Genomic DNA, 17,906 nt, shown 5'->3' on the forward strand with positions numbered 1-17,906 from the left:
CTTGACTTTAAATCTTCGTAATGGCGAGGATGTGACGTTTTTTTTTCTTAACATTGCCGCGTTCGTCGCTTTGCGAATACAGCGTCGATCACTAAAGCAAAATGAATCACACGTTGGATCGATTTAAATTACTTTGATCATATAACAATATCACCTTCACTGGCGAAGCCATTCTAAAATTTGATCATAAGATGACGAGTTTTTTAAACGGCGACGCGAAAGATCGTATTGGTGCTACATAAAAAAGATTACATATATAAAATTCTCGGTGCTCACGATTTTCGCTATATACTTCATTATTTTATCATCGTGGCTCCGGTCAAATCTTCCGAGTCGTCGTTCGTTCGCATTTCCACGAAATTACATCTATCAAACCGATACAAAATGAGAGATCGATTTGATCATAAATACATACTTTCTTTGTATCTACGCGCGGCTCTTTACGCGAATTCTATGCAACTCAGGTAATAGAGCATATCGCTGGACCTCTCAATCTGTTCGATCATTGTAACTGCTCGTCATTATTGCTTCGACCTCGGTTAAGAGACATCGTCGCATCCCTTGAAGAGTGGATCGGTTTTCTTCGCATTTGGCAATCGTTCTACACAACGGCTCGTGGTGCAACGCCGCGATTGGTGGTCCTCGTCCGTGACGACGTCCTAGGATCGTCACACCTTGTTGTGATGCCTCATCTCATATGCTGCGCTCCTCCCCCCTCCCCCGGAGCCCGAATAGGCGCCGGCATACAGTTCTGGGTGATTGGAACGGCCGTAATTGTCTGCTGACCCGCTACTTGGTGGCGCACTAGCTGTGGGAACCGAGCGATATCCTGCTTAAAGTTTAGAAAAATGTTCGACAATGAAACGAAACGCATAACCAAAAGTAACACCGCGGGTATGCGAGGATAGAGGATTGCTGCCACTGTGTACAACAGCTAAATAAAATATGACAATAAGGAAACAGTCGCCGCAATCTCCACTCTTTCTGCATATCCTTCGCGTGCTATTTCTCTTTTTCTACTTAATATATACTTAATATAGCTAATAATATTATTCTGGAAAGTCATAATTCAAAATCAATCAGTCAATGATACAAAATCAGAAAGGAGGAGCTCGGCTTCGACATTGAATGGGAAAGAAAAAATATTTCGCTAGCATCCAATGCAATGCCATGAACAATGAGCTAGGAGCAAATACAAAAATGCATCAATATTTGATTTTTCTAAATAGTAATACATTATACAACAATATTGACATTTATGAATTTGCTCCTATTAAGCGTAAGAATATAGGCCCCAGGCTCACCTCTGCAGATCATAGAACGATAGTATCGGGTAGTCATAGATGCGCGTCAATGCGAGGAAGATGCAAACAGGAAAAGACATTGATGTAGTTGCGGGTCACACAAGGACGAGAAAACGCGAACAACGTTAGCTTGAGTTTAATCCGCATTAGTAATCCTTTCTCTCACTACAGTATACATATTTTTTACGATGTATGCAATGCTGATTGGTGTTTAAGCATAGGAACTAAACTCAAGCAACGAGAAATGTATAGATGAGACTTAATGCTAATTTACCTTTTGGATAATATTGAGCACCTCTACCCTCTCCATACCCATGAGAGGGTCCACGTGTTCCGTGACCACCTTGACTTGGTCTCGGAGGTATACTTCTTGGCCCAGGTCCACCACCAGCGTGCGGATGTCGCTATAAAAATGACAAGCATTAAAACGTTGAACAAGATGAAATATTTCTTACTTCAAACAATGATACGAGCAAACTTTTATATGTAAATTTATATGTTTTTACCATTCTTCTAAGAGTATTCATCGGTCTTGTCAATGTATCACTGATGCGCCTCGCAGGCGGCTTTTTAGGATTAGTGGAAGGAATGTGCACTGCGCAACACTTGATAAACAGTCCCATAAATATGATGAAAGCTATACCCATTAATAATACCGCCCACCAAAATTCCTGAAACAATAAATAATAAATAACGTCATAAAATAGAAAATAGATAATATAGAAATAAGAGTCACAAGAAAATGTTTATGCTTACAGTTATCCATTGTGCTACCGACGATAACGTTTCTTTATTGAACAACAAGTTTTTCAATCTTGCAAGCGGTCCTTCCGTATCAACAGCTCGGCATTTTAAGAAAACATCGCAATAACCCTGAAGAAGAAAAATAAAAATTTATAAATATATAATTTTCAAAAAAATTAATAATATTCGCCCATACATCTATTAATTCTATTTCATCTGTATGTAAAGATTAATAATTTACTTGAAAATTATCGCAAGGTGAACCAGGTCTAAGACTCATTCCACCCTCGGGCAATCCCACCATGTGCGCAAACTCGCTTGTCCCACGACATGTTGATGCATCAGTTCCATTTTGACAGGCTAATTCGCACAGTTTTCGCTTATCAATGTTCGGTATGATGCTGCTCGTTAAAAAGCATTCCGTCAGATTCCACTCCAGACAAATGGATCCTGTGCATTCCCCATTGATGCATAACTGTAAATAACACGTTGTTGAAATCAGCATCAATGGTTGGTTAAATCGTACAATTCACAGAATAACACAGAGCGTGATTACTTGAGTGCCCTCATTGCATCTAGTCTTGTTGGCTTTCGGTAGCGGCGCTGGGCATTCAGAGGACCTCCCACTGCATGTAGAATTGTAACTACAGTCTGATTCGGCTCTACATTGGATTCGATGAGAGAGGGGCACAAACTGGCATGTTTCACTCGAACAGCAAGGTCCTTGACTAGGACTGCAAACGCATAATTACATTTATGAGGAAATGAATCGGGGCACTGTCATTTGCTTGCACATATTACATTTTGCTTGCACGTATTACAATACCTGCATTGTGTTCCATATTTTCTACTGCAACCTTTCGCCGTGTCATTCTTAATCTTATCCAGCTCAGACACCTGTCTAGGATAGCAGCACTTGTCCACGCACTCGTCGTCATCGTATCCGCAATCACACTCCTCGCCAGCCTCGACAATTTTATTCCCGCAAAACGCTCCTGTAAATATAATAAATGCAATAAATTTCATCAGACAAGTAGAAATAGAAGCGAATATTTCTTTCTATTGTTTGTTTAATCTGTTCTGAAGATTGCTGTAACGTGAAGGGAAAATGTGATGTAAAAATACCAGTGAAACAGTTCCTCTTCTTATTATCCTCGATAGCATCTAGGACGTTGCTGATATTGCCAATGCTGCACTTTGAAAACTTACTGTTGTTCGGTCGATTTCCGCTCGTCGCCGAGGCGAACATAATGTAATTACCGTCCAAGCCTCCTGGTCTGCATTCCGGCGGAAAATCGTGCTGGAAAAAAAGGTGATCGTTATCTCTGCGACTGCGGACAAATTAAACACGTATGTCTACGAAAAAAACATTTTTTTTTGCCGGCTTACCGGTGATCCGAAGTTATGACCTATCTCATGCGCCAGAGTCAGTTGCGATACTTTAGGCGGTACACGGCTGTTGTAATTCACGAAAGTTATAATACCGGTATTGAGGGATCTCTTAGTGGATTGATATAGACCGGACACGGTCTCGGTATAAGTCTTGAATTTCTCACAGATACCACCGGACGCGCCGGATGCGGAAGCAACCCAGGCGAGTCCGAGTGTACCACCGGTGAAATCCCTGTCGACATAGAAATAATGTTTACGAAGCAGCTTAAATCGATACAGAATATACCGTATAGTATTTCGCTTACCTGTAAGTAAAAACGTAGGCGAGACAAAAGTCCTCATGATTGGAGAGAGAATGGAGATTGAGGAAGTTGCTAACATCGATGTTCTCTAAACAGAAGGGGTTGGGTTCGCTGTACGGCTGTTGAGGCGTGCACGCCGTCTCGTCATCGATCTGTTATCAGATATAGCAAGTGTGTCAGTTTAATGAATTCATACATCGACGTGTGTTATTTTCGACTCGATATCGTTACCTTTATTCGTTGAACCTCGAACTTGATGTTTCTGTGCTCCGTCCTGCCATCGAATTTCGTGTCCCTATAGATATAATTCACAGCGGTGACATGGTGTGCGATCAAGGACAATATTTCTTCCCTGGTTTTTTCCGCATCGTGATGCAGCTGCAAATATAGAAACATGAATTCTGACTATCCGTGGCAACTGTCCGAGATTGCTCTATCTCTTATTCTACGTGATAAAATTTTTCTCTTGCTATACTCATATTAGACAGAATTTCCGATAAACAAATGTTTAATTTCTAACATCAAACAGCTTGTAATTAAGTCTCAAATAATTGATTTTCTTATAAAAAGCATGGCTTTATTTATATATATATTTATTAAATATATATATATTTATTAAAATTTAATATATAAGCTTTGTATATTTCCTAAATTTTCACGTTAATTATCCTAAGTAAAACTCTACAAATTTTTATAAAGAGAAGCTCGAAAAAATTTGTCTAAACAAATCATTATAATTGCTTTCTGTGAAATGTGTTTTCTGCAAGAGTACGGCGATATCAAAGTCGGAACGTAGGGCACAGGAGGATAGGAATATTCTTTTTGCGAAGAACACTGGAATGCGAATGGTGTCTGGTTTGTTGAGAAAATGCAAAAGGGAATTGCACTGACCGTACTGCCAACGAAAACGCATATGAATGTGACCATAGGAAGAGAATGGTTGGTATTCGAGGTATTTCTCTATTGTGTAAGGAAATACTGGAATTCCCTAGTTACAAATTGCCAGCGAGAATTGGGTCATTTCGTCGTTCTAACAATCTGATATCCTATCTCTACTTCTTTTACATGATCATAAATGCCAATCTTCTGTGTTATTTCTTTTTATCGCTCGATAAATTAAAGATAGAATGTAGGAAAAATATTGAATTTTTAATTTCAAAGGATAAATTCATCAGCGAAAAAGCGAAAAAAAATTTTTTTAATTTAATTAAGTACATTAATTTTCCGTATATTTTGAAATTGTTTAGATATAATTATAAATATAAAATAAGAGAAATAAAAGAAATCTCTCTTATTCTAGGCTAAAATATATAAATTGCATTCGAATATTCTCGCATACAATTAAAAGAAAGAAAAAGAGCATTATAAAAAATATATGTATCTTCGAGATATACTAAAAAATTGCATAGATTTAAAATTGCCTAAAATATTGTAATTTAAAGAATTATTATAATAAACATCTCTCCAATGAATTTGTGATACATTTAGGAACTGTAGATTTAAAACAAATTTCGCATTACCTGTTCGGAGATGTGCCTCCATATAAGAGGATCCGTTTGGATGAAAAGTGAGCAGGTGTTGTTTTCTTTCGACCTAGTCGCTCTTCGTGGCCTGCGATGACTAGGTTCATTGGCTTCTCTACTGTATTTATGACCAGGAGCCTCCCGATTCCCGTTCCAGGGTGCGATATTTGGTTTCGGCTCCTTCTGGTTCGACGATGGGACCGTTTTAGGCGGTTCATCCGGTGCAGCAGAATTCTGCACGCTTTCCATCCATTCTATCACATCACTATTAGTAATACCACATCCACCGCCATCACCTGAAAAATTCATCATTAACTAATCATCATTTCATATAGGACTTTATAAATCTGTTTTTTGAGTTCTAAACACATGTGTTCAAGACATAACAATTAATTGGTGTAATAAACATCAGAATGATCAAAAAGTTTTCTCTGTAATCGTCATTAGTTTAAAGGTAAAAATTTAGAAATATTATACGTGAAAGTACATGACAAAACTAGCAATAATTCATCTAAAAATAATCGGAGGAATAGTAATAAAATATTACAAAATATTGCAATAAAATACTCCAACAATTTCTACGATATATATAAAGTCAGTCATCAAATGAGAACTATTTATTAAATGAGAACTAATTGTCAATGCTGGTTTTTTACATAGTAAAGACACGTCCATTTATTTGTAGCTCGAATTGACCCTAACAGGAAATAGTAGGGTAATAATAGAGGCCACTGGTATTTCTGCTTCCTGAACTACAGTAGATGAAAATCTGGGAGCGTAAACCAGGAAGCGCCGCAAGGTTCCTAATTAATGGCAAAGTTCATTGCCATTAATTCTGAATCTGGTCGTGGAACTCGAAACATCCATGGCCACGTGGGAGTCTTACATCATCGATGGGATACAATACATGCGCTTCGAGTTCTCCTGTAGGTAGATCGAAGTATATATCCTAAAATGTCTTTGGATGGGAATATAGAGCGAATAATAACGATACGGAAGCCAAGTCACGTACCGTGCAATCTGCATCGCGTGAGTCGCGTTGTCACCGAAACAGCGTCGTACGTACGCGGCTTAATCATTGGCATAATTCCGCAATACGCTCGAGGTATTTGCGTGAAGCGAATATATGGACATAATGCGTCGACTAATGGCGACCTTGTCGCGGTCTCCCGGGTGTTGTATTATGGTACACGGTCTGCATATGCGAGAATGTGGCGGCTCAGCTCATCTTGCTCGATTTCGAAATGGTTTCCGATTTTCCGTAGAAAAAATATCTTTATTCGATATAGAGAATTTGCTATCTTTACAGCGTATTTTCGCGATATTTGCATACTTTTAGAAGCTATAAAAATTAATTCATTGAATTGTAAATTATTTTTTAACTACTTTTTTCTCTAATCTTCACTACTTTTAAACGTAATTTTAACTACAAATGATACAAGTTCAACAAACTCATTTCAAGTGAAAGCAGAGTGGAAGTTTTTATTTCTACGATTTTTCCTCTTATATTGCACGCGGAGTTATTGACTTTTTTATACTCTCAAAAGGATTTTACCGTTTATAAAATGGAAATATCATTTTTGATTTGTATTTAATGGCGATATTAACAAGCTAAGATTAATTTATCGTACCTCTTAGAGAGGAGATTTCTCTCAATCTATCTTCCGGAGTCGGTTCGCATAAGTATGAATCAATAACATCGCTGCCGATATAGCTGAGATAATCGTGGTTGTCAGCTTTATTGGCTGGTTAACCGAAAGCCGCGAGCTTTAATGACTCGGCGTTTCACGCGTGACGATATTGGTTGTCTGTGCTATTGCTGTTTATTATCCACGCCTACGTACTATCAATACGTAGTATCAATAGATATTTCATGAGGTGGAAATGAGAAAGAAACGCGCCAGGAGAACCGATTGACTGCACTTGTTTTTTTCCGATGCATATTTCACTCGTTAACATCAGAGTTGCGAATGACACATTTCTGTACTATTTAAAATTCACGAGTGAATCGTTACTTCATGTAAAAAAATTCAATTTTTTTCATAAATCTTTACTCTTGAATATTTTTTATTTAAACTATATTCATTTATGCTATAGCTTATAACTGTACACTAGAAAAAAATTCCTAAATCTAAGTAATATTTTCTTGAATAGTTTTAAGTAAATATTTCTTTACTGCAAATAAATATTTATTCAAAAAAAGAAAATAATAAATAATACATTTACGTTTACGTAGTAGATATTTATTTGGAATAAGAAAATGTTTACTTATTGTTAGTACTGTTTAAAAAAAATATTACTTAGATTTAGGAAATTTTTTTCAGTGTAGCTATAGCTCTTTCTTCGTATCTTCCCCTTAGTTTCTAATATTATCTATGATGTCTAATCATGCTCCGAGAGAGTTTGGACCTAGAATGTGAAGTACATTTCATCCTACTCTGCTCACCTCAGCGTTATCGTGCCTTATGCAATGCTCCAGTAAATATAGCAAACTTATAACGTCAGACGTATTCCCGGAAAGCAAACACAGCGAAACGGTGAGATTCAGCACACAGCATGCATGAACGGGCGGCGCGATAAATATTACACGTAATGCACGTAATGTCTGTTTATTTCAACGTTGGCCGTTTATGCTACTACCACGAGTATAGTGACGACGGTGGATTGCACAGCTCGAAATTCGCTAGTCGTCTATGTAACAGTCACACTAACTATGCCACATTTCAGAACGAGACTGCACTCTCGGCGATTCCATCCGCGCACCTATCCAAATAAATTACTTTCCTCCCTAATGATACTCTAAATGGCGCATGGAATTCGTACTGTGAACTTTCCGATATCCATATCTACGTTTTAAATGACGCAATCTTACGCTGGTCGCTATTTCGTTTCTCGATAGCATACACACAAAGAAATACCGAAAGTTTAGTAATTCCGAATTGGCTAATTCTCTAACAAATTCTGAAATAATTCGCTTAGATGGAAATTTTATTCTCAAATATAACGTTTTTATTGCCGGAGAGATTTCATAAGAGTAAAATATATTAGGCAGCAAAAGATCTTAAAATGTGCTATGAAAATTTTAGAGAAAGTAAAAGGCGAAAAATTTTAGAAATAAATAAAAATTCATATCTAAAATACATTTTAAAATTAAATTAAAAAATGAATATAGAGCGCAAAATAAAAAATGTTTTAAAAATTGTAAAAAAGTATCTAAATTAATTAATATATTGTGTGTATTCTCATTTTAACCAAAACAATCTCTCTCTTCTCTCTTCTCTCTCTCTCTCTCTCTCTCTCTCATCATTGTAATAAAATCACTTTTAAAATAAAAAATAAAAAGTTTAGAACTTTACTTTTTATTTTTGTATAAAAAAGAACGATTTTTGCTAAAGTATCTAAAAGTTAAGAAAGTTAGATATCTGAAAATAATTTTGTTGGACTATCAAAATAATTACAAGCATACTGAATAACGCTGGAAAGTTTTGACATTCCAGCGAGTAATTTGAGTATCCTACATATCTAATTGTTTTGATAAGTTAGCTATACTTTTACTTTTAGCTAGGATACTGCAACATAACCGATATATACTTCAACATGACATTTAATCATGTTATCTGATAAAAGATTTATGCTGAGCGCTAAATCATGTGTTAATGATGTATTCGACAAGTTTAGCTTATTTAATGTGAATTGAAAAACGCTGGAATATATTTTAATAAATCAATGTAAATAATAACAAAATTATATATTTGTTTTTAGCCTCAGAGCAAAAGCTGCAGCAAAAAGCTAATTAACAGGTATATGAAGAAACTCTTATTACAATCATTCTTCCAATCAATCGACTCTCCATTAAGAGTGATTTGGTTCTGATTTACGACGTTCTGATTTTGGACGTGTTTTTAAACACGATTGCTAAAGAATTGTAGTAAAGAACGAAAGCGGATGATGTTCCGAGAAGAGAACAGAAGAGGCATCGCGTGACAAAAGAGTGGAAGGTGGAAGTGCATGTCGTGAGGCGCCACTTCACGGCCGTTGCATCGAAGAACATGTACAAACGAACGTTTAAAAACATTCTCAGACACACGACCGCCTTATAATTAGTAAATTTTTCATGCACGGCGGACATAACAATTATTATCACAACCGGTAGTTAACTAAATCGATTCCAATTTAAATTTATCATTTTCTTCGAACACATATTGGATACACGCTGCTTCTTTGTATGCATAAAGTTAGCAGCTTTGTTCGAAATCATAAAGTTTCAATCAGATATTAAACAAACTTTCATGACTCAAGTTCAATATACAGTTGTGTTATCATCTGTTTATAAATATAAATATAAATAATATATATAAGCTAATCAAAAGTTTGTAAAGTGTGGAAAGTAATATTTATTTACATTGCAATTTTCTCCACAAATTGCAAAAGTATTTATAAATCATAGTATAACCTCACAAAAATTAAATCATATGATACACAGATAGGATGAATTTACTGAAAAATAATATTTAAAAATTTAGCTATAAACAGATCTGAAAATAATTTTATACTATTAAAATAATCATATAAAACGCTCAAACTAGTTATTAGAACATTAACATTTTTTGCAGCATTGCTCATTATGCTCGAGATTCTCACGTTTCATTATTTTCATTGTCCAACAAAATTATTTTCAAATTTGTGTCTAACTGAATTTTTAGATACTTCAGCAAAATTGTTCTTTCCGTATACACTGTGATATTTTTTTATATTTAAAGAGATATTATTTAAAAATTAAAATATTCCGTTTTTTGTTAGTTGCACATTTAAATAATTTTTCCTTCATTAAAAATAAATATTTTGTAATGGAAATACATTGTTGAAAAATATATCGTTAAAAGTATGAAACCAGCAATAAAAGGATAATGTCGAATATTTCAATATTGAAAATTTATAATAAATTGCTTGAAGCTAAAAGTCGATTCTCTGCTAAATAAATCATAATATTCGCGAATTAATGCATAAGCAGTAATATGCGCCTAAAGAGATAATATCAATAAAAAAAAAGAATCTCTGTTTTTTTCATCTTACCTTGTCGAACATCCAAGTACGGATCACCGACGTCATTTTCATGATAGATCACAGAATGCAATGTCTCGTTTATCTCATGTGGCGGAAAATAGTAATGTGCCCTTTCCACGTACCACGCACCACTTTTCGGTGATACTATCTTCCCGTGGAAGACTCCATCACTGACACTTCCGAACACGTGGCTACCAGGTTCGCCTGAAAGCAAAAAATATATTTCTGATCAGATGCGTGAGACGACGAGAATATCTAAAAAGTTTTATCATATTAATCGTCGCAATATTTTTCCAAAAAGATACCAAAATGAGATTTTAAAAAGATATCTCAATTTTTATTTTTTCTTCCTTTGACACAATTAAAAGGAAAGAAAATTATAGAAGTAACATGGATATTTGGATAAATGTAAGTAAGAAACCGTATTCAAACGTATGTGACTCTCGCTTTGCTTGAAAAAATATCGACGATGGTATAAACTTCGTCTCTCGGTAAAACTTTCTGCACCAGAAACTGCCGGCTTATGCAGCAACTTGCTCTTGCTGTCTAGCTATCTAATTTATACGTCTAACCGAGATGCATGTAGGAAAATTAATAGCGCGTATATTTTTATCTTTCCACGAGAATAAAAAATTTTAAAAATTAAACAGACTAAAATAGAAACTTGATTTAATTATAGCGTTCAAGAACGTATAAATATGTAAATTTGGTGTACGCAGAATGTAAATTTAGTGTTCTCTATAGTAATGGAATATTTCATATACAGATGGTCTGTACTAATTTTTTCATTTGGAATTTTAAAAAATTCTGTAGCAGTTACTCTGTATGCCTGATATGATGGTTCAATAATAAAAACTATATAAAATTTAACTTGATTCAATTTAAATGATTTTATTTTTAATATAAAATACTTGTTAATGTTAATTTAAATATAACAAAGAAGATTTTGTTATTTGCTTATACCAATCAATTTGCCTAATAATTTCCAATCAAAATCTTTTATAATTATTATACTTTTTCTACTTTTAACTTATAAATGTTGATTCTGCATCTTGACATATAATCATTAGATATTCTTTTTAATTAATTTTCTAATGCGTAACCTTTTAATTCTTTCGTGATCAACGGGACATATAGTGTATATTAAATTTATTTATCGTCACCTATTCCATTCCAGTTTCATTAAAATGTTCATCAATGAAAATTATAAAAAACATTATTTTATAAAATATTTTATAAAATCATAAAAAAATTTTTTTAAATGGCTGTGGTTTTTGACAATTACGTCATAAAACCGCTTTCCAAACTAATGGTATTATGAAATTAATATTTTACGCTAAAATAAATATTGTAAAATAAATATTTCAAAAGAAATAATATAACGGAAAAAAGGAATGCCTTTTTGTCACTCATCTACAAAATTCAAAAATTCAGATTCCACAGTTATATCATCCGATTTAAGAATCTCTTCAATAAAACGTGCAATGAATATTTTATTTTTCTTTGTGCAAAGGAGCTTGTCAACAAAAATATATTTGACTCTAAAGGAAATGTTGCAATCGTATCTCCATCGTATTATATATGCATAGAAAATATTTTGCAACACATTTTCATTGGACTAACACATCCAACATGAAAAGATAGTAAGTATTGAATCATTAAAATCGCAGAATAAAATCTCAACATATTGCAGATAGCAGATAATAGATGATAATAATAAAAAGAATATTTAGGAAGCGTTTCGCGCATATCCTTTCTCTTTAGATAATAGATCGCAAGAAAGTGAAGTCACCTACACAGCCGAGTTTATCACAATTCAAAATTCCTTTTGCAAGAATAAAGGGAATCTTTCGCTTCCGATACGGAAAACATTTCAGACAGCCTCTAACGTCACTTTAGAGTTCTTCTTCGTGTTTATGCATATTTTCTAGAATTGACATTGTTCTTTAAAGTTTTAGATATGCAAAAATATTAAATCAAGAATTTATTAAAGTTATATTTATCATATAATGTCTATAGAGATTTCTTTTATGATAAAGGAGCGAAAAAGATTTTTCAAATTATCTAAAAAAACTAATTTAAAAAATAATCTTCGATATTTTTTAAAATTTAAATTAAAGTCATGTAAATACAAATTACATTTTTCTGTTTTTTTTTCCATCGAAAAATTTTTGAAATATGTAAGATACATTTAAATTTTTTTTGTTTAATTACGAAGCTTTTCAAACTTGACAAGCATACTTCAAATTTTGTTCGAAACTTATTGTTAATAATAATGACAAAATCTTCATCGACTAAATCGACGACTTAAAATTTCTTCAATCTCTAAATTAAGATATAACTTTCATGACATTATCCAAAGGAAACCAGGAAACAGGTTGCAGAAAATGTTAATATGATAGATAAATCGTTTTCCACTTGAGTCATAATGCATCGTTGCTCCCATAAATCCATTAGAATGAATTAGAATAGTATTAGAATAGAAAATAAAAGTTCCACCTGATATCTACGCTGACACGCACTTTTGCGTGTCACACCTGGCATCGGGAAACGTTGCGGAAGTGATACAAAGAAATAATACCGCCTCGTCGAGGATGCATGCTGCAAATTGCAACCAGAATGTATACCGACGACAAAACGAATGCGGAGGTTAGACAGACCACTGAATGTGTCGCGGTTACATTTAAGTATGGTTCTTTGTTTGTACAGTTGAAAGCATTCTACTTCTATTAAATTTAGTTTATTTTGACGGAAGTTCTTTGAATGTGCAGGATGTTTTATAACGTTAAATTTCAGTAACATATTCTGAGATGGATTTGAAGAATCCGCTTTCCTTCAGCTGAGATATATTTGATTTCATATTTCATTGCAACTTTAGAATAATAAATATCTTGAGAATTCTACGTGTTATGTCAAGACTTTGCCAAAATTAATTTTCGCTTGGCATAAAAATAATATCACTTAAATCACCAAAATCGATAATTTGTTAAGTAATTACGTCATTAAACAAAGAGGTTCACTGAAATCTGGTAAAAATTCCCTGAGTATTTCCGGATCTTCTAGATATTTTTCAGGCAAGGTAAAAATAGAGAATTGTTACTGTGCAATTTTAATATAAATTGGAGTGCAAGCAACACAAACTGTATATTAAAAATTAATGGAAGACAAAAATTTCACGAGACTATATTTATCATTTTCTACAATTGGAGTCACAAAACCTATAGAGAAGATTCATTACAATACAGTAGTGAGCTACTGTCTTCTATTGAATATTGTCTTCTATTATTATTCAAATTTTTGTTATACAAATTCACGAGATACACAAAAATGTACATGTAAATATACATGGATATATATATGATATATTTATTACTAGCTGATCTATTTTGTATTATCAAAAAAAATCAAAGAAACAAAATTTTCAGACAGAAATAGAATTTAAATTTAAAAGTAAAATTCCAAAAATTTCCCCGAGTGTCGAGTAAAATTTCATGAAAATCCCTGATATATTATATTTTCAAGGATAAAAAAGAAATCTCCTAAAATTCCAGGTTTTCTAAATTTTTTCCGGACAGTAAACACCCTGTTTTATATTTCAATTTATATTCCAATGGAAAAAAGTTTCCTGTGTTATATCTTCCTACAATATCCTATTATTTTCATTTTTTTTCCTATACTATTACAAAATTAATGATATTATAAATGTTATAGTATCGCAAATAAATATTTAAATGTTAAAATTTATAATTTATAAAATCAGCGTTTCGATATTTACTCCGAATCCTCTTAGCCTTTACTTCCCTTTGGCATGCAATCGTTTTATTACTTTTGCAAAAACAAATGCCTCTATTTCTCCCGCAATAAATATTTTCAGAGAATGTTGCGACTACGAGTATAAACACAGACACTCATACAATTTTATGCCGCTGTGACCCTCTCGCGAGAAGAAAGCTCGAACGATCGCTGCCGATCGATTTCGTGTAACTTTACATTGCAAGCATCATTTATGCAAATATATATAGGACATCAAGAAGATTGCAGACTTGATGTCATAATCTACAAGTCTATATTTGGTAAAGTGTATATTGTATTGTGTGCGTCAACGCAGATATACTGTTCAAGTTGCAGATCTTTACACATTATAGTACATACACAAAGTATCTCTGAGTAGGTTCTAACGACAAATATTATAGAAACAGTTGAGGATCATGTTGAGAAATATATAAAAAAATTACTGAATAGAAAAAAAACAAATAAATTAGTCGTGATGTACAATTTTAGCATCAATCGTGATAATGTGCACGACGAATATAATGTCGAATGATCGTATGTATACGATCTATTTCGAAAGATTAAACAAAAATAAAATCGCAATGTTAAATTTACAGAAATATCAATAGAAATTGCAAGCAGTTCTCTTGATTCTATTTCATTGAAATAATAATATCAAATCAAGCACGTTCTTGGAAGCTTCATACATAATCAAATAAGAGAACGGGATTGTGTAATTTCATAATATTCATAACACATGAATTATATGAATTATGTTATTTACATATCAAACTTCGAATTATATTTAATTACATTAGTCTCCTTGCATCCAGAAACAAATATAGATTTAATGAATAATTAAAGGAAAACGCGGTTTATCGAAAATATCTCGTAAAGATATATCATAAAACATACCGACTAGGTTGCCCTGATAAACGTGAGAGACGTCGGAGTTGTACTGTCTCTCCCCCGTAGAGCCTTCAATAATTAAATTGTTGCTAAAGGTGGTCGAGTCCCGTTTTAATCGAATGTGGAAGTCCTTGCCGTGCGCGCGAAACTTTAACGTCACGGTACTGTCGCGGTTGATCGACCTCTTCGCCCTCAGGTGGCTTCGATGGACTTCCTCGACAGGATATGACAGCGTTTCGTAGTGGCGGATGTACTCGTTCAGTCGACGAGCTGCAAGTATAAATAAATTCTTAGTATATTTAAAGTCAATCTTCATAAAATAAGTGTTAAATTAAACTTCATCCAATTTCGAATTCCGACTTATCACAGCCGTGAAACATTAAATAGCCTAAGACTCAATTAAGTTCATTATGTAGAAGTCGACGTATATAAAATTGTTATGCAAGTCGCAAATGTCGAGCATTTTCTTTAAACCATGAACAACAGAATTACATTTTATTCTATGAAAACGCTTCTATTAAAACGCATTACAGATATAGTAGCCAGCCGAATTCGAACGTGCAAAAACTCTATCGGGAGCTTCCTAAAATATTCGTAAGCAGATCGATTGAATAATTCAGCATCTATCGCACAGATTTGTGTGTATACTACAATACAAGCTTATTCGCCGAAATGAAGAGAGAACTAAACCTCTTTTCACTTAACAAGTCTCAGCCCAGCTCATATTGCACGATAAAAACGAGATCTAATCTGTTGCTGATTGAGAGAGAAACCCTCCAGAGATTCACTTCGAAATTGCGTTGCGTAACTCATCTCTACATTAACGAAACAAAATGCCCTGCGGAGAATGACCTGGTAGGAGTTCCCCTCTTTCGCTCCGCATTGTTTGTAATTTCCAAAAGCACAACATGAATTTATATCAGGCGACTTTTGTTCGCGAAAAAATCCGGAGTAACCGTGCACAAAAGGGATGCAACGGCCGCGCTACGCGGAGAGTTACCACACAATCTCGCCAGGTTTTATGTATCTGCCGGGCGATACGAGGGTTGTGCACCGGCACTCTCTTGCTGTCCAGAATCCCAAACACCGCGAGATGCACGCGATATTCTCAGCAAGTTCTCGGAACAACGTCGTCGTAGTGTATGAATATTATGGAGGGCAAAAATGCACTTTCCTCGTCGCGTCATTTAGCCGATTTCTAAAGAGCGCCTCACAAGCACCCCGCATTATGTTTTACGAAACGCACTACCTCCGCTACCTCGCATTCACGATAAGTGCAATTGCACAAATGAGTCAGACCCGATGCCAGACGTGTAACTTTTAAGGCTTATCACGGTAAATGAGGCATGTAATTCTCGAAGTTCTTAATGCTTTTGAGCCTATTTGCCATGTGAACAAAATTGCGTCGCAATTGAAATGAAGATATTTGTCTCCGAGCTGAAAATTTCATGTTACGCGTGATATAAGATTTATCTTTATAGAAATAGATTATTCTTTTTTCGCTCCGATGTTTACATGTAGTTATAAAGCGAGACTATTCCATTATCCCGGAAATTCGATATCGGAAGTTCGATATATTTTTATTCATGAAGAGCTATTTTTATAAATATCGCGAAAAATTTACGAAAAGTCAAGAGAAGTAATTTATGTGTCCAGAGAGAAAGGTAGAAGGAAATGAAACTATTTTATGATTGGTATTTTTATCTTGACGTCAGACACTTAATCTCATTATGCGCTGAAGAATTACGTGATGCTGCACCCAGTATCCGAGAAATCATGCAAGAGTGCATTGCGCTTTCGAGAGCTATAATTATAGCATCCTATTAGGTACAGGACTGAGTATCATTCCTCTTTCCATTACTTATTCTGAACTTAAACGACATCTTTTAAACGTATTTAGTGCTGCAATTTACGGACATCAAAAGAAATTCTGATACCGAGTGATAATGCAACTGAATATTTTTCGAGATATTTCCACGTAATATATTGCAAGTGGAAAAATTGATTTTTATGAAAGCGGGCAGCCTGTACTTTACTTTAGCTTAGTGAACATGGGGATGTTAAAAAAGAAAACAAGTAAACGTCAAGACTCTCTAGGTTTCATTCTTAGGTTGTAGTATTGGAATAAAGAGAAATTTTACGCAGTAAGCTGATTGTCTATCCTCGTCTAGGCCTCTCGTCTTCGCTCAAATCAAGCCATCGAAGAAATCGAACAGAAACGGCTTATCAACCAACGTCTATTCAAGTTAAAAAAAACGTTTCATCGTTTTTTATTATAGTAATGATATTATATTATTAGCCCGCCATATATTTATAAAATAATTGCAATCTCGTTGTCGTCTTGTTTCTAAAAAAAAAAACTACTATCGGTTGTACCTATTTATTGCCAATATCGACACGACATTAGCTAAGGTATAAGAATCAATAATAAGATTATATATTTTTAATAAATATAAAGTTAATTGTTCTTCTTAATGAAACATTAATTGAATAGCATCACTTTTTGCTTCTCAATTTCGATACAGCAATACAATTATTGGATGAACGCGCCACTTTTGCAATTTTGTAACTTTAACGAAACAGCATTAAAATAATTAATAAACAAAATTTGTAACGTTTTTAACACCTTGATAATTAAGCTTCAGATTAAAATTTCATTAAAGTTCACGTGAATTATAAAATCAGATCCCTTACAATGTATTTACATTTTATTCGTTAAGTATGTTCGTTCGTATGTTAAGTTAATTTCCAATGCTCTAAACAATATCGTAATTATATTATTATGGAACAGATTCATTAATAATAAATTCTGTTTTACTATTAAATCTCGTATATTTCGGTGAATACCTAGTATCAAATAAAAAGTCGGAAAACGAGATGCGACTCGCTTCCACATT

General features: G+C 34.0%; 1 protein-coding gene across 1 annotated transcript; it reads right to left on the reverse strand.

The window, feature by feature from the left end:
- Positions 1-668: 668 nt before the first annotated feature.
- On the reverse strand, positions 669-17,413 carry LOC105622013 (disintegrin and metalloproteinase domain-containing protein 10). Its single transcript, XM_012203448.1, has 15 exons — positions 17,407-17,413; positions 15,016-15,279; positions 10,339-10,533; positions 5,263-5,561; positions 3,974-4,120; positions 3,746-3,894; positions 3,438-3,672; positions 3,174-3,348; positions 2,875-3,043; positions 2,605-2,782; positions 2,290-2,523; positions 2,061-2,177; positions 1,811-1,975; positions 1,579-1,708; positions 669-832 (listed from the first exon to the last, which is right to left on the reverse strand). The coding sequence occupies exons 1-15, from the start codon at positions 17,411-17,413 to the stop codon at positions 669-671; spliced, it is 2,628 nt and encodes an 875-aa protein (XP_012058838.1).
- Between the last annotated feature and the right edge of the window lie 493 nt (positions 17,414-17,906).

Source organism: Atta cephalotes (assembly GCF_000143395.1).
Source record: "Atta cephalotes unplaced genomic scaffold scaffold00039, whole genome shotgun sequence".
NCBI lineage: Eukaryota > Metazoa > Arthropoda > Insecta > Hymenoptera > Formicidae > Atta > Atta cephalotes.

What these genes read in the sequence shown, in the direction of transcription:
- LOC105622013 (XM_012203448.1), bottom strand. An exon ending in GTACTTGGATGTTCGACAAG is followed by an intron (nt 5,562 to 10,338) that starts GTAAGATGAAAA and finishes TGAATTTTTCAG; the next exon opens with GTGATGGCGGTGGATGTGGT. An exon ending in TCGAGGTTCAACGAATAAAG is followed by an intron (nt 3,895 to 3,973) that starts GTAACGATATCG and finishes ATCTGATAACAG; the next exon opens with ATCGATGACGAGACGGCGTG.